General features: G+C 61.0%; 1 protein-coding gene across 1 annotated transcript; it reads right to left on the bottom strand.

Annotated features, from left to right (window-relative positions):
• Nucleotides 1-3,225: 3,225 nt before the first annotated feature.
• On the bottom strand, nucleotides 3,226-16,877 carry HCN3 (hyperpolarization activated cyclic nucleotide gated potassium channel 3). The gene is given in 9 exon segments (XM_063176637.1): nucleotides 3,226-6,212; nucleotides 6,215-6,775; nucleotides 7,311-7,475; nucleotides 8,507-8,747; nucleotides 10,641-10,787; nucleotides 11,143-11,361; nucleotides 13,485-13,646; nucleotides 13,778-14,207; nucleotides 16,567-16,877. Coding segments are annotated over 9 exon segments (2,793 nt in total). The 3' UTR covers nucleotides 3,226-5,655.
• Between the last annotated feature and the right edge of the window lie 416 nt (nucleotides 16,878-17,293).

Genomic DNA, 17,293 nt, shown 5'->3' with positions numbered 1-17,293 from the left:
CCCGTGGCCTCCAGGGCACCTCTGGCCCCGCCCTCGCCCCGCCCCCCTCGCGGGGCACGCCGGGATGCGCAGTCCCGAGGCGCGGCCGCGGCCTCTTCCAGCGATGCCGCTGGACTACAACTCCCAGAGTGCCCCGCGCCTGGAGGCGGACCAGCGGGCACGCGGCTGGAGCAGCGCCCATTGGTCCGTTTCATCGCGCGAGGATGAGCCCAAGGCGGCTAAGCCAATGGGAGCGCGGCGGGGGCGGGAGCGAGGCCGGTGATTGGTGGAGAAGGGGAATGGAGAGAGCGCCCGGCGTGGCGCGGGGGCGTGGCGGGGGTTGAGGGCGTGGCTTTGGGGCGTGGCTTTAGGGCGTGGCTCCAGGGCGTGGCTTTGGGGCGGGGCTTTGGGGCGGGGCTTTGGGGCGTGCTCGGTAACCGGGAGGGGAATGGGGGTGCGGGCACTCGGACGGGGATGGGGTGCGCTGGAACGGGGGCCAGTCGGGGGTCAATCGGGGGTGTGGGGGGCCATGAGGTCTGTGGGGTTGTAGGGCGGGCGTGGGGCGCTGTGCAGGTGTCTCCGGGCAGGTGTGGCGTCACATGTGATTGTGGGGTGCAGCGCAGGCGTGGGGTGCCATGCAGCTGACATGCTGTGCAGGTGTGGGTGCATCGCAGTTATGGGGCGCAGAGCAGTTATGGGATACAGCGCTGTTACGGGGTGCAGGGCAGTTATGGGGTACAGGGCAGTTATGGGGTACAGAGCAGTTTTGCGGTGCAAAGCAGCTGTGGGGTGTGCTATTATGGGGTACAGAGCAGTTTTGGGGTGCAGAGCAGCTCTGGGGTGTGCTGTTATAGGGTACAGAGCAGTTTTGGGGTGCAGAGCGGCTGTGGGGTGTTCTGTTATGGGGTACAGAGCGGTTTTGGGGTACAGAGCAGCTCTGGGGTGTGCTGTTATGGGGTACAGAGCGGTTTTGGGGCACAGAGCAGTTTTGGGGTGTGCTGTTATGGGGTACAGAGCAGCTCTGGGGTGTGCTGTTATAGGGTACAGAGCAGTTTTGGGGTGCAGAGCAGCTCTGGGGTGTGCTGTTATAGGGTACAGAGCAGTTTTGGGGTGCAGAGCAGCTCTGGGGTGTGCTGTTATGGGGTACAGAGCGGTTTTGGGGTACAGAGCAGCTCTGGGGTGTGCTGTTATGGGGTGCAGAGCAGTTTTGGGGTGCAGAGCAGCTCTGGGGTGTGCTGTTATGGGGTACAGAGCAGTTTTGGGGTGCAGAGCAGCTCTGGGGTGTGCTGCAGACCGTGCAGGTGCTGCACAGGTGCAGGTTACCCGCAGTACAGGTGTGGAGGGTGGGTTGCACCGCAGACCCGTGTGCCCAGGCGAGCTCCCAGGTTCCGGGGAGGGGTCCAGCTGCCCACGGACCCTCGATGGGCACCGCAGGGTGACCCGGGCCGGGCACAGGCGGTGCCACCTCCCCGCAGCTCCTGCCTGGCCCCCGCCCCGCAGATTGGCCCCGAATCCCCTAATCCCGGCTCACCCGCGTTAATTAATCTCTGTACGGTGCCCTCTAATCCCCCTCCCGCCGCCACCGGGACGCGGGGGCTCGGGGCAGAGCCTCCGGTGCCGGGACGGGTGTCCTTGGGGAGCGGGAACCGGGCACGAACGGGGGCTCTGCCCGCATTCCCCGGGCTCCGCGGGGCCGCCGTGTCCCGGGGCTTTGCCCTCACCGTGACCCGGTGTCCCCGTGCCTCGGCCGCCAGCCCTGCCCGTGGACACAAACCGAGGGTTGGAACGGGAATAGGACAAATGCTGGAATTCATTCCCCCCACAAAAAAATTCCCTTTTTTTTTTTTGCCCTGCGCCCCCTTAATCAGGCTGGCTGCGGTGTAATCTGAAATAATCAAATTAGAGAGAAACCGTTAATCAGCGCTGAGCTCCTCGTGTGTCACGGAGCCTAATTCCTGCGGGGAGCGGGGAGGGGGGCGCCAGCACCGTTACCTGCCCCGGTAACGGGGGAGTGAGGGTAAGGGATGCCCCGGTAACGGGGGGGTGAGGGTAAGGGATGCCCCGGTAACGGGGGGGTGAGGGTAAGGGATGCCCCGGTAAGGCGGGGCTGGCCCGGTATCGGGGGACTGAGAACAGGGGCTGGCCCGGTAACGGGGGAGTGAGGGTAAGGGATGCCCCCGTAACGGGGAGCTGAGGGCAGGGGCTGGCCCGGTAAGGCGGGGCTGAGAACAGGATCTGCCCCGGTAACGGGGGCTGCGGGCAGGGGATGCCCCGGTAACGGGGGGCTGAGGGCAGGGGCTGGCCCGGTAAGGCGAGGCTGCCCCGGTAACGGGGGGCTGAGGGTAAGGGATGCCCCGGTAACGGGGGCTGCAGGCAATGGATGCCCCGGTAACGGGGAGCTGAGGGCAGGGACTGGCCCGGTAAGGCGGGGCTGAGAACAGGGTCTGCCCCGGTAACGGGGGCTGAGGGTAAGGGATGCCCCGGTAACGGGGGCTGCAGGCAATGGATGCCCCGGTAACGCGGGGCTGCGGGCAGGGGCTGCCCCGGTAACGGGGTCTGAGGGCCGCGGCTGGCCCGGTAACGGGGGGCTGAGGGCAGGGGCTGGCCCGGTAACGGGAGCTGCAGGCAATGGATGCCCCAGTAACGGACGGCTGAGGGCAGGGGCTGCCCCGGTAACGAGTCCTGAGGGCGGGGGCTGCTCCGGTAACGGGGGGCTGAGGGGCGGGCCTGTCCTGGTAACGGGGGGCTGCTGTGAGGAGACCGGGCCGGGCATAGCTGGGTGGCCACCGTGTCCTGTCGCCACCGTGCCCTGCCCGGGGGCCGTGGCAGGTGACGGAGCGCGGCTGTGCCCGCAGGTGCCGCAGTGCCCGCGGCTCGGCTGCCCGGGCCCACCTTGCGCTGCGTGACCTTCATTTAATCGCGTTAATGCCTCGAGTGCTGCGCTGCAATCAGGCGGGATCCAACCCGCCCTTCCCCACCCCCCCCGCAATAAAGGGACCGGAGATGGAAGGGGAAAATAAGCAAAGATTAAACATTAATCTGCCCAGAGCCCAAAGGGACAGGGGTGGGTGGGAGGGGATATGTTGCCTTTGGGCTCCTGCCTGGTCTGTGGGGCCCCTCGGTGCCTCCCGAGGGGTTCCCAGCTCTGCAGAAGGGCGGGATTGGAGCTGGGGTGCTGCAGCATCCCCCCGTGCTGCGGGATCGCAGGAGGTGCAGAAAGATTTTGCCCCCAAGACCAGCTCAGAATCTCTCTTTATTATTTAAACCCATTATGTACAACGACCAAATAATAATTAAAAAAAAAAAAAAAAAAAAACCAAAAAAACAAAACCTGCTCTTAAATTTCTCTGCGAATATGAAAACTACAAGCTCTGTACGTGGACTGCCATGAGTGCAAGAGTGGAAGGGTCATGGTCTTTGGTGGCTAAACTCGCGCCCCCAGCCCCTCCAGCCTCCCCCGGGGTGGGCACCGGGCCACGAGGTGCCCGGGGCGGCGGTGCCAGGAGCGCTGAGACATGGAACATCGCGCACTGTGAGCACAGCCCGGGCGATCCGGGACAGCGCGGCCCCGCTGCAGCTTCCCCGCCCGCCCGGCGGAGCGCGGGGATGGAGCGGGATGTGAGCAGGGCAGGGGGATTGAAATCCATGGAGAGAGGGGAAAAAAGGCAGTGTAGGACATCCCCTGCCGGGATTCCTGCTGGGCTGGTGCTCCCAGAGCAGCCCCGCGCTCCGGAGTGCTCTCCCCGAACCGCGAGGGTGGAGAAGGGGATCTCTCACTTGGGGAATTACCGAGGGGAACGAGACCTCGCCCGAAGACAAGCCACGGTTCCTGACTCCGGGAGGGGGAAGCAGCTGGCACAGCGCGGTGGGGACGGAGGGGACACTACTCTAACCAGGACTGAACACGGCTGGCCCGAAGCGACGCTGGAAGCAGAGCTGGGCTGCTTGGCAGAGCCACGACTCGCACACACATTGCACACTACTGTCTCCGGGGAGGGGGGATTTGGGACATCTGTTGGATGGGGGGGGGGTGACCCCACAGCCCCCACATGTCACGCAGGGATTGGCATCTCTTTGTGACAGCTCCTGTGGCACCGGTGAGTGGCATCTCCAGGGGACAGGGCAGGGCAGGGGAGCAGAGCCCGGGCTGGGCATCCTCCTGCAGCCACAGGCAGTGGGGGCCCTGCAGGTGACCCTCTGAGCATCCTCCTGGAGCCACAGAAGGGTCATCCCAGATGACCTGGACATCCTCCTGGACCCACAGAGGGTTCCCCTTGGACTGACCCTCTTAGCATCCTCTTGGAACCACAGAAGGTTCATCCCAGATGACCTGGACATCCTCCTGGACCCACAGAGGGTTCCCCTTGGACTGACCCTCTGAGCATCCTCCTAGAGCCACAGAAGGGTCATGCCAGATGGCCTGGACATCCTCCTGGACCCACAGAGGGTTCCCCTTGGACTGACCCTCTGAGCATCCTCCTAGAGCCACAGAAGGGTCATCCCAGATGACCTGGACATCCTCCTGGAGCCACAGAGGGTTCCCCTTGGACTGACCCTCTGAGCATCTTCCTGGAACCACAGAGGGTTCCCCTGGGACTGACCCTCTGAGCATCCTCCTGCAGCCACAGGAGGGTCATCCCCAGCTGATCTTCTGGACATCATCCCAGGCTCACAGAGGGGCCCTCTGAACTGACCCTCTGAGCATCTTCCTGAGGCTACAGAGAGGTCATCCCAGATGACCTGGACATGACCTGGTTCCCCTTGGACTGGCCCTCTGAGCATCCTCCTAGAGCCACAGAAGGGTCATCCCAGATGACCTGGACATCCTCCTGGACCCACAGGAGGGTTCCCCCTTGGACTGACCCTCTGAGCATCCTCCTGGAGCTGCAGGCAGCAGAATCCCCCCCAGGCTGCCCCCATTCAGTGCCCGGGTGTGGGGCAGAGCCCTGCCCAGCAGCACACCCCAACCTCGCTGGCACTCAGCACCTCTGAGGCAGAACGGTCCCACCAGCAGGGGAGAGGGACTGGGGCGCTGCCCCTTGGCACTCGTCACACCAGGGGAGCCCTGCCCAGGACCCCCAGGTGGTCCTGGCACTCTGGGAAGGGGGAGCGCCGCCCCTGGGCCCCCACGCCCCTGCCATGGGCTCCAGCCTCCTCCCTCCACCCTGGCAGAGCAACCAGGGGGCGCCTCTGCCTCCTCGCCCTGAAGGCAAAGGGGCTGGGCAGGGGCTGGGCAGAGCAGTCTGGGGACCGAGGTGGGCATCGGGCAGCCCCTGCTGTGACAGAGGACAAGCTGGAGGAGCTGCCATCGTCAGCCTGGCCCCGAGGACAGGCTGTGGGACACACGGCACGGAGCGTGGGGGGGCCCAGCCCCCCGAGGGGCAGTTTTGGGGAGCTGAGCTCCCCAGAGAGGCCAGAGTTTGGGGCAATCTGACCTGCCCTATGCCTCCGGCAGGAGGGCAGAACTCCCAGATGGTGATGAGCAAGGAGGGGCAGTCAGCAGAGCCCCCTCCTCATCCAGCCGGCCCCATGCCCATCCCTGCCGCCTCCCCGTGCCTGAACCAGCCCCTCCACGGCCCCGGCTGCTGCCTCTCACCTCATTTCCCCTCCGAGCCGGCGGGGCTGGTGCTCTGCTTCTCCCGGCTCCCTTCCTGCCCGTGCGGCCGCCAACACGACTCACATGTTGGACGGGAGTTTGGGCTTCGCCGTTTCCACCTCGGGGCTGAAGGCCACGGAGCCTTTGCGGGAGGGAGCGGCCGCCGGCCGGGACGCGGGGCCCGGCGACTGCGGCGCGGAGCGGCCGGGCTGAGGCAGCGGCCCCGGGGGCTGCGAGTGCGCCGCCACCCCCGAGCACGGCTTGGCCAGCAGTCCGGCCACCGAGGGCGAGGACCTGCGGGCCAGGTTCCCCGCAGATTTCCTGCCCTGCTTCAAGGAGCTGCCGTCGCCTTGCTGCGCCACTTTGTTGGGCAGGGAAGGCTGCGAGGCGGAAAGGAGCCGGACATCCTGCGTGAGCCGCCCCACCGGCAGCCCCTGGATGCTCCTGTGCTTCACCAGCTGCTGGGGATGCATCAGGAGCGAGATGTGCGAGCCGGTGGCTCGGGACAGGCTGTAGTGCAGCGTTCTCCCCGGCGGCAGCGCCTGCTCGGAGCTGGGGGACGCGGCGCCCGCCGCTTGCTGCAGCAGCGAGGTGGACACCGAGGCGCCGCGGGAGCGGGGAGAGCTGGGGCTGGGGGGCCGCCCGGGGGCTGCTTGGGCCCCGCTGCCACCTCCGCCCTCTGCGCCGAGCGGGGAAGCGGCTGAGCCCCCGAGCTGGGTCTCTGGGCCCCGCCGCTCTCCAGCGGTACCTGGGGCTGGACCATGGGCGAGGAAGGCGAACCGGCGGCCGGCGTCTGCAGGTGGGACGGAGCCCCCGAGGGCGAGCCGACCGACGAGGGCCGGGAGCCGCCCAGGCTGGGCTGGGAGCGGCGCACGGGCTTGGCGAGCAGCGTGGCCTCGGGAGAGAGCGGGCTGGAGATGGAGGAGGGCGGCAGGAAGATGTGAGCCTGCAGGCTGTGCTGGTGGGTCAGCGCGATGGCCACGTTGGTGGTGGCGGCGGCCGTCTGCAGGGGTGCGTGCACCAGGGGCTCCCAAATCACCGGCTTGCCGCTCAGCTCCCGGCCCATCGCCATCTGCTGCAGGTCCTGGATGTTGTGGGCCATGTCCTGGTCGTGCTTCACGATCTGCTGGATCATCTCGGTGTTCAGGGGCCCCGAGCTGTGCTCGGCTCGCTTGCGGAGCAGGATGGAGTTCTTCTTGCCTGGAGGGGAGGCAGGAGTGTCACCGACCCTGGGAGGGTGGGCTCTTTGGGGACAGTGTGGAGGGCAGGGACAATAAAACCTCACCAGCTTTCCAGGGCAAGCAAGACCCTGGGAAGGGTCTAGATTAGAGCAGTGGAAGCAGCAGGGACAAACAGGAGAGTCCTGACTCTAAAGGAACTGGGGAATGGGGTCCTGCTTGTCCTCCACAGGCAAGGGAGGGTGAGGACAAGCAGCTGGGTGTGGGGCCATGTGGGCCTGAGAGCCATGAGATATCATCACTGCAAACACTGCAAGGACCGTGCAGTGCAGTTACATTTCTGCCTGTCCTATGGCACTGCCTGGATCTTGCTGGGGGGGGGGAAAGAGAGGGCAGGCTCCTTCCTCATGCTCCCCATCATCCTCATTGCTGGCACCCACTCATGGGGTTGGGGCACTCATGCCAGTTCTGGGATTCCACACCTACGTGGATCCTGGGGGTGGCTGCGGAGGTGGCTGTGCCGAGCCCAGGGGGTCCCTCCTCCTCCTCCTCCTCACCTATGCGGTCCAGGCGGTCCATGGCCACGGTCTCGAAGGCTCTCCTCATCATGGGGTACTCCTCCAGCACCTCGTTGAAGTTGTCCACGGCCAGGGAGTAGAGGCGGCAGTAGGTGTCGGCTCTGACGCTGGCCGTGCGCCTGCCCCGCGTCAGCAGGCAGATCTCTGCAGGGACAGGGGACAGGGGCTGCCCTCAGGGTGACACGGCCGGCCAGCCACCCCCAGCACTGCCCAGCACCCTGCACAGAGCACGGTTCAGAGCCCGCAGCCTCTCTCCTTGGCCAGGCATTTCCCTCCCTCTCCAGGCCATGGAGACACCCCCAGGTGTGGCTGCTGTGGTGGCCTGGCCTGTTTCCCTCCCAGAGCTGTGCCTGTATCCTATAAACCGGCTCAGATGTTCTGCTCTAACCTCCTCTCCTCCCTGGCCAGCTGTGGATGCTCCCTCTGCCCCAGCCAGACAGAACTGGGGGGAAAACTTTGGCACTTTAACTGGATGCCAAGACTTTGGCACTGGGCAAGAGGAGAAGGGCAGGCAGAAACATCAGGGATGCCCCAGGCAGAAACGTCAGGGATGCCCCAGCTTCTGCTCCAGGGCAGAAACATCAGGGATGCCCTGGGCAGAAACATCAGGGATGCCCCAGCTTCTGCTCCAGGGCAGAAACATCAGGGATGCCCCAGCTTTTCCTCCCAGGCAGAAACATCAGGGATGCCCCAGCTTCTGCTCCAGGTAGAAATATCAGGGATGCCCCAGCTTTTGCTCCTGGGCAGAAACATCAGGGATGTCCCAGCTTCTGCTCCAGGGCAGAAACATCAGGGATGCCCCAGCTTTTCCTCCCAGGCAGAAACATCAGGGATGCCCTGGGCAGAAACATCAGGGATGCCCCAGCTTCTGCTCCAGGTAGAAATATCAGGGATGCCCCAGCTTTTGCTCCAGGGCAGAAACATCAGGGATGCCCTGGGCAGAAACACCAGGGATGCCCCAGTTTCTGCTCCAGGGCAGAAACATCAGGGATGCCCCAGCTTTTGCTCCAGGGCAGAAACACCAGGGATGCCCCAGCTTTTCCTCCCAGGGCAGAAACATCAGGGATGCCCCAGCTTCTGCTCCAGGGCAGAAACACCAGAGATGCCCCAGCTTTTCCCCCCCAGGCACCTTTTGCCCCCTACTCTGTCCAGCAGCTCCCCCAGCCCAGCCTCACCCCCAAAGTAGGAGCCATCAGACAGCTTGGTCTCCTTGTTGCCCTTGGTGAGGATGCTGACCACGCCGTGCTGGATGAAGTACATCTTTTTGCCCACGGTGCCCTCGCGGATGATGAAGTCGCCGGGCTGGAAGACCTCGAAGCGCAGCTTGGTCAGCATGGCCGTCACAAAGTTGGGGTCGGCGTTGGCAAACAGGGGCATGTTGGCCACCAGGTTGCGGCAGTTGAAGTTGATGATTTCCTGCGGGGTGAGGATGAGGAGCAGATCAGCGGGTGTGTGGCCACATTTCACAGAGAAAAGCGAGGCACAATTCTCCCCAAAAATATTTCTGGGTTTCACATTCTCTGAACCTCAGAGCGAGGAAAAACAATTATTATCTTATTTTCTGTGCAAAAGTAGAATGCAATATGAAAATTGTTTGCCCAAAGTGGTGGTGTTTTGTTTCCTTGGCCTATCAGGGCCAAGTGTGTATATATGACAGAATGTTGGCTGAGAGCCATGAGATTTTAAGCAGTTGTGTACAAAGTTGAGTATTTGGCAAATTCAGTTTAGATGTAATGTAATATAGTAAAATATAGTAAAATATAATATAATGTAGTAAAATATAATATAGTAAAATATAGTACAGTAAAATATAGTACAGTAAAATATAGTATCATATAATATAATATAATATAATATAATATAATATAATATAATATAATATAATATAATATAATATAATATAATATAATATAATATAATATAATATAATATAATATAATATAATATAATATAATATAATATAATATAATATAATATAATATAATATAATATAATATAATATAATACAATATAATATAATACAATACAATACAATATAATAATTTCTGATATTATAGAGTTGTTCTCATAATTTCTCCCCACATGGGGGTCATCCTGTTTCGATAAGTGGGGAGTTGGTACTTGGCAAATTCAGTTTAGATGTAATGTAATGTAATATAACGTAATGTAATGTAATGTAATATAATGTAATACAATATAATACAATAAAATATAATAAAATAATTAATTAATTTTCTGATATTATAGAGTCCTCCTCATCATTTCTTCCCACACAGGGGTCGTCCTGTTTTGATAAGTGGGGAGTTGAGTACTTGGCAAAATTCAGTGTAGATGTAATGTAATATGATATAAGATAGTAAAATATAGTAAAATAAAATAAAATAAATAAAAATAAAAAATAAAATAAAATAAAATAAAATAAAATAAAATAAAATAAAATAAAATAAAATAAAATAAAATAAAATAAAATAAAATAAAATAAAATAAAAATAATTAATTAACCTTCCGATATTATAGAGTCCTTCTCATCATTTCTCCCCACACAGGGGTCATCCTGTTTTGATAAGTGGGGAGTTGAGTACTTGGCAAAATTCAGTGTAGATGTAAAGTAATATGATATAATATAGTAAAATATAGTATAATATAGCAAATTAAAAAAAAATAATTAACCTTCCGATATTATAGAGTCCTTCTCATCATTTCTCCCCGCATGGTGGTCATTCTCTTTTGATAAGTGGGGACATCACCGAGCCTGGCCCCTGCCAGCACCAGCCTCTGCCCTCCAGATCACGGCCCAGGAGTGCTGCCCTCACCTCTTTGAGGGGCTCGCTGAGCTGCCCCAGGATGTTCTCCTCATCGAACCTGTTGCCCTCACCTCTTTGAGGGGCTCGCTGAGCTGCCCCAGGATGTTCTCCTCATCAAACCTGCTGCCCTCACCTCTTTGAGGGGCTCACTGAGCACCCCCACGATGTTCTCCTCATCAAACCTGCTGCCCTCACCTCTTTGAGGGGCTCGCTGATCTCCCCCACGATGTTCTCCTCATCAAACCTGTTGCACTCACCTCTTTGAGGGGCTCGCTGATCTCCCCCACGATGTTCTCCTCATCAAACCTGTTGCCCTCACCTCTTTGAGGGGCTCGCTGAGCTGCCCCAGGATGTTCTCCTCATCAAACCTGCTGCCCTCACCTCTTTGAGGGGCTCGCTGAGCTGCCCCACGATGTTCTCCTCATCAAACCTGCTGCCCTCACCTCTTTGAGGGGCTCGCTGATCTCCCCCACGATGTTCTCCTCATCAAACCTGCTGCCCTCACCTCTTTGAGGGGCTCGCTGAGCTCCCCCAGGATGTTCTCCTCATCGAACATCTTGCCCTGGTAGCGGTGCTCGTAGTACTCGTGGATGCGCTGGCGCGTGTCCCCGGGCAGCTTGTGGAATGACATGTACTGCTCCACTTGCTTGTACTGTGGGGACAAGGGGAGTCACACAGGGCTCAGCTGGCAGCGTGATGTGTCCCTTCCCCTCAGCGGGGTAGATGCACACACCCCTGCTCCAGCGCCCTGACGCAAAAAGGGGGCAAAGGACAGGAGAGGATGCAGGGGGGCGGAGGGCAGGGGAGGGCCACACTGAAGTGACCCCCAGTATGGACACCAATATGGTCCCACTCTCCACCTCCAACAACCCACGGGAGAGTGGCAAGGCCAAAGGTCCCAACCTCTGGCATCAGAAGGGCACCACATCTGTGCTGAGCTGGTTCTGGAGCTGTGCCAGGGCTCTTCCCCCAGCACCCAGGCCCTCCCTCCCTGATCCCACCGATACCTTCTCCTGGTACTGGCGGCGGGACGAGTCCAGCGACTGGATGAGGGCGGTGGCGTGGCCGATGAACATGGCGTAGCAGGTGGCCCCCACGATCATGCTGAGCATGGTGAGCCACACGTCGGTCATGCCCTCGGGCGCCTGCTGCCCGTAGCCGATGCACAGCATGTGGCTCATGGCCTTGAACAGGGCGTGCGAGTACTGCTTGCCCCACGAGTCGTTCTGCAGGTGAGGGACGGCGCTGCTGAGGGGTTCGGGGGAAGGTGCTGTGCTGCTGAACCCCCCCCCAGTCCCACCTCCCTGAGCTGGGGTGTCCAGAAACCAAGGTTCCTCCAAGGCCAAAGGAATGAGTTCTCCTCAATGAAGAGGATTTTGAAGCCCTAAAAAGGCACCAGACCCTCTGGGGAGGAGGCAGGAGCCCCTGTGTCCTGTTCCCTCCCCAAGGAATGAATTCTCCTCAATTAAGAGGACTGTGAAGCCCTAAAAAGGCACCCTGCACCTCTGGGGAGGAGGCAGGAGCCCCAGAGTCCTGTTCCCTCCCCAAGGGATGAATTTTCCTCCAAGAAGAGGATTTTGAAGTCCTAAAAGGCACCAGCCCCTCTCTGGGGAGGAGGCAGGAGCCCCAGAGTCCTGTTCCCTCCCCAAGGGATGAATTTTCCTCCAAGAAGAGGATTTTGAAGTCCTAAAAGGCACCAGCCCCTCTCTGAGGAGGAGGCAGGAGCCCCAGAGTCCTGTTCCCTCCCCAAGGAATGAATTTTCCTCCAAGAAGAGGATTTTGAAGTCCTAAATGGCACCCTGCACCTCTGGGGAGGAGGCAGGAGCCCCAGTGTCCTGTTCCCTCCCCAAGGGATGAATTTTCCTCCATGAAGGGGACTGTGAAGCCCTAAAAAGGCACCAGCCCCTCTCTGGGGAGGAGGCAGGAGTCCCTCGGTCCTGTTCCCTCCCCAAGGGATGAATTCTCCTCCATGAAGGGGACTGTGAAGCCCTAAAAAGGCACCAGCCCCTCTCTGGGGAGGAGGCAGGAGCCCCTCTGTCCTGTTCCCTCTCCAAGGAAGGAATTCTCCTCAATTAAGAGGACTGTGAAGCCCTAAAAAGGCACCCTGCACCTCTGGGGAGGAGGCAGGAGCCCCTCGGTCCTGTTCCCTCCCCAAGGGATGAATTCTCCTCCATGAAGGGGACTGTGAAGCCCTAAAAAGGCACCAGCCCTGCTCTGAGAAGGAGGCAGGAGCTCCACTGTCCTGTTCCCTCCCCAAGGGATGAATTTTCCTCCATGAAGGGGACTGTGAAGCCCTAAAAAGGCACCAGCCCCTCTCTGGGGAGGAGGCAGGAGTCCCTCGGTCCTGTTCCCTCCCCAAGGGATGAATTCTCCTCCATGAAGGGGACTGTGAAGCCCTAAAAAGGCACCAGACCCTCTCTGGGGAGATGGCAGGAGCCCCTATGTCCTGTTCCCTCTCCAAGGAAGGAATTCTCCTCAATTAAGAGGACTGTGAAGCCCTAAAAAGGCACCCTGCACCTCTGGGGAGGAGGCAGGAGCTCCACTGTCCTGTTCCCTCCACAAGGGATGAATTCTCCTCCATGAAGAGGATTTTGAAGCCCTAAAAGGCACCAGCCCCTCTCTGGGAAGGAGGCAGGAGCCCCAGTGTCCTGTTCCCTCCCCAAGGAATGAGTTCTCCTCAATGAAGAGGATTTTGAAGCCCTAAAAAGGCACCAGCCCCTCTCTGGGGAGGAGGCAGGAGCCCCAGCGTCCTGTTCCCTCCCCAAGGGATGAATTCTCCTCCATGAAGGGGACTGTGAAGCCCTAAAAAGGCACCAGCCCCTCTCTGGGGAGGAGGCAGGAGCCCCTATGTCCTGTTCCCTCTCCAAGGAAGGAATTCTCCTCAATTAAGAGGACTGTGAAGCCCTAAAAAGGCACCCTGCACCTCTGGGGAGGAGGCAGGAGCCCCTCTGTCCTGTTCCCTCCACAAGGGATGAATTCTCCTCCAGGAAGAGGATTTTGAAGCCCTAAAAAGGCACCAGCCCCTCTCTGGGGAGGAGGCAGGAGCCCCAGAGTCCTGTTCCCTCCCCAAGGGATGAATTTTCCTCCAAGAAGAAGATTTTGAAGTCCTAAATGGCACCCTGCACCTCTGGGGAGGAGGCAGGAGCCCCAGCGTCCTGTTCCCTGATTCCAGCAAGCTGGGCTGAGATGGGAAGGTGATGCAGGGGGGTCCCCTCTGCCCCATCTCCCAGCTGTGACCACAGAGACAATGCCCACCACCAGCACCTCTCCCAGCAGCTCCAGCCTTGGGGTGGGAGACAGGGAACCAAACCCTCTCCCCACCAGGAACCACCCCAGCCTGGGCACTCACCACCATGCGGTTCTTGGAGACCCAGCAGTCCTCGGGGAAGTCCTGCAGCATGGGCACCAGGAACTGGAGGCAGCCGTCCCAGTGGCACAGCAGCAGCATCATGCCGATGAGGTTGAAGATCCTCACCACGGCGCTGGCCAGGTCGTACGTCATGTGGAAGATCTGGAGGACACGCAGGAGGCACAGCTGCAGAGGAACTCCCCTAGAACAGCCTTTAGAGCCCTCTGCCCTCCAGCTGGGCACCCCCAGCCTGGCCTGGGGCACCGAGCAGGAGGCCCCCAAGGGGTTCTCACCTCCTCCCACTGGTGGATGTAGCGGATGAGGCGCGAGAGGCGCAGCAGGCGCAGCAGGCTGAGGATCTTGGTGAAGCGCACGATGCGCAGCGCCCGCGCCGTCTTGTAGACGTCCGAGTCCACCTGGGTCTCCAGGTCGACGATGAGGAAAATGTAGTCCACAGGGATGGAGGAGATGAAGTCCACCAGGAACCAGCTCTTCAAGTACTTCATCTTGATGGTGTGAGGGTCGAGGATGATCTCCGTGTTGTCCTCCACCACGATGCCTGTCCGGAAGTTCAGCACCAGGTCAGCCAAGAAGAAAGTGTCCGACAGCACGTTGAAAACGATCCAGGGAGGGGTGTTCTCATCCTTGAAGAAGGTGATGCCCACGGGCAGGATGATCAAATTCCCCACCATCAGGAGCAGCATGATGAGGTCCCAGTAAAACCTGCGGGGAATGCAGGAGTGGGACAGGCGGGACACAGACAGACAATTAACCCAGGATCAAAGTTAGGCTCTGACGGAGTGCAGAGAGGCAGGTGCTGAGCAGACACACACACACGTGCCTGCCCACACACATGACTACCACCCTGGGACAGATGTGAGCAGAATTGGGGTGCAGAAATCACCCTGTGTGGGAATGGGGGGTGCAGGAGCTTGGCTGTCTCTCTCTCTCTGCTGCAGGGCAGTGCATGCCCACCCATGCCCCCACCCCAAAGCTGCCACGTGCCCCACGGAGAGCTCAGAGAGGATGTGGGCTTTGCTCCCCTGAGGTTCCCTTGTCATCCGCCGTCTCCCTGCCACCACCGGAGCTGGCTTAGCAGGATTTGGGATAAGCTTTGCTGGTTATGCAAACGGAGAGCCGAGCTCCTGGGGCAGCACAAAAGGATCAGGGAGGCTGCTGTGGTGAGCCAGGCAGCAGCCAAGCAAGGAGAGACCACGCTGGCACCAGGGGAAGGTTGGGAGGAGGGTCCAGCCCTACGGGAGGTGCCACATGCACAGGGCAGGATGAGGGCACTCCTCATCCACCTCCTTTGACTGAGAGTTTGGCAGGGAGGGAAAGCCAGGAGATGCCGGCAGCTGCTGGGTATGTCAGGACACCCAGCAGCCCTGGTCACATGCAAACGCCACCGGGATGTTTTCATGCTTCACGCAGACACATCATGACTTCCTCCGCCAGATTTGTCACTCCTGGGATCCCCCACCAGAACCCTCACGGGCCCTTGGGAAAGCAAGCCCAGCTTTAGGTGTTCCCAGGCATCCCCTGTTAGTCCCAGCCCTGGCCGTGGGTGTAGGCTCAGATCTCCAAAGGTGATTTCAGGGCAGCTCTCAGTGGCCAGCGAATCCAAACCAGCTTTTGGTGGTGGCAGAAACCTCTGGGGATTTCCTACCCTGCACCCATGGTGGGACATGGGTACTGGGATCTCTGCAGAAGGGGAAGGGAAGGGAGAGGGGAAGGGAAGGGGAAGGGGAAAGGAGGTCGTGGTGCAGTGAGAGGCTCCTTCAGAGAGAGCACCAGAGCCTGAAGGGAGCAAGGAGAGGCACCCTCTCCTCAAGGAGCCACTCCAAGGTCAGATCCAGACACCACCCCAGGGCCAGGAGCCACCCCAGGGTCAGGAACCTCTCCCAAACAACACCTTCCTGCCAGTGGCCAGGATTTGCTGGGCCAGGGAAGGAAATAAGGCAGAAAGGGCCTGACCCAGCCGAGGAATCTCCTCCTGCGCCTCCATGCTGTGCCCTGAGAAGCCGAGCAGGGAAGCTGCCTGTCCCTGCAGCTGCCCAAGCCTGCCTGGAGCTCTCACTTCAGATTTAGGCTTAAGCTCTTTAGGACAGGCCTTGTCCTTCACTGAGTGTCACACTGAACACTCGAGGCCCTGATCTCCACGGCCTTTATGTATCTCCCTAATGGGATAAACACCGGAGTAATCCCTCTGTCTGTCTACCTGCCAGCTGCCCTCAGGGCTCTGCTTGTAGAAACTGCTCCTGGAAAGCTCCAGGCTCACAAACTTTGGGATGCTTTCCCTGGAAAAGGGGCTCTCGGGGCTGGGTGTCACGCTGGGGTGGTGCAAGGGACCCGCTGAGTGGTGAGGGGGGCATGGCTACAGGTGCCAGGGACCCACAGCGGGCGCTGGCTGCGCTCTCCAGGCTGGGGACATCATCCATGTCACAGCTTGCTGCGGGAGATGACTGCCTGGCAGCTCCGTTCCCCGCGGAGAAAGCCCACCCTATATGACTCAACATCCCCGTGACACCCAGTTCCTCCCACATCATCCATCCCCGAGCTCCCGCTGATGATCCCGGTGACACCGAGAGCCGGGCCCGGCTCCTCGCTGGGCGACCGGCCCCGCTCCAGCCGCGGGGAGCCGCGTCCCGGGGGGGATGAAGGCTCCGGATCGAATTAAAAACAGCATCGAGAAGGGCGAGGGGGAGCTCTAAGGGCAGGCAAAGCCCAGCATCCCCCGCCGCCGCCTCCGCACGCCCGGGGCCGGGTCAGCGGAGCCCCGCGGCTCGGCGGAGCGGGGCTGCCCCGGGCACCGGGAGCACCGGGAGCCCGCGGGAGCCGGGCAGGACGGAGCCGTCCGTGCGGGCGGGATAACCGCGGACGGGAAGGGGCTGTGGCAGCGCGGCCCCGGGCTCCGGCGGTGGCAGCCGCCTCCCCGGGCCGGTGCGGAGCCCCGGCTACCGGCACTTGTTGCCCCTACGGTGGCGGGCGGCTGGGCCGCGCTCAGCACCACGGACAGCGGCGGCGGGCACCGGAGCCGGGATGGGGCTCGGCGCCGGTGCCGGGGCGGGGGTCGCGGTCCCACCTGAAGTCGCTGTAGGGATGGATAATCCAGGCGCCCGCCGACTTCACCCGTTGCCGCTCGATCTCCACGGCCCGGTGGCTGCCGAACATGCGCAGCGAGAACTTGTTCACGGCGGGCTGCAGCATCGCCCCGAGCTGCCGCTGCACGAACGTGCCCGCCGCCGCCGCCTCGCCCTCCGCCACGATCTGCTCCGTCGCCGCCGGCGAGGCCGGGGCCGCGCCCGACGCCCCCGCGGGCGCCCCCGCCGCCTCCCCGTCCAGCACCGGCGGCTTCTCCCGCGGCTCGGGGCTCCGCCGCGGCGCCGCCTCCATCCCGCCGCCGCCGCCTCGCCTCACGTTTCCTTCAAACGCCCTTGCCCGGGCGCCCTGCCCGCCGCCCCGCCGCACATGCCCGGCCCCGGGCGGGCGGGCGCTCGCTCGCCGCCCGCGGCCACTCGCTCACCGAGCGCTCACGGAGCTCCGCCGGCGCCCGCCTGTTGCGCACGCTCCGGCGCGGGCGCGGCGGCCGCCGGCAGCCGGGAAGCGCCGGTGGCACCGGAGCGGCGGCGCGGGGAGCGGCGAGGCCCGGGCGGCACCGGAGCGGCGGTGGCGGCGGGACCCCGCGGCGGGCGGGGTGGGGCGGGGCTGGCGGGCGGGGCCTCGGGAAGGAGAACGCGCCCCCCGGTACGGCCCCGGTACCGCCGGAGGGAACGGAGAGGGGCGGGGCTTCAAGGAGAGAAGGGCGGGGC

Source organism: Melospiza melodia, chromosome 25 (genome assembly GCF_035770615.1).
Source record: "Melospiza melodia melodia isolate bMelMel2 chromosome 25, bMelMel2.pri, whole genome shotgun sequence".
Taxonomy (NCBI): domain Eukaryota; kingdom Metazoa; phylum Chordata; class Aves; order Passeriformes; family Passerellidae; genus Melospiza; species Melospiza melodia.
This window is presented reverse-complemented; position numbering and strand designations above follow the sequence as displayed.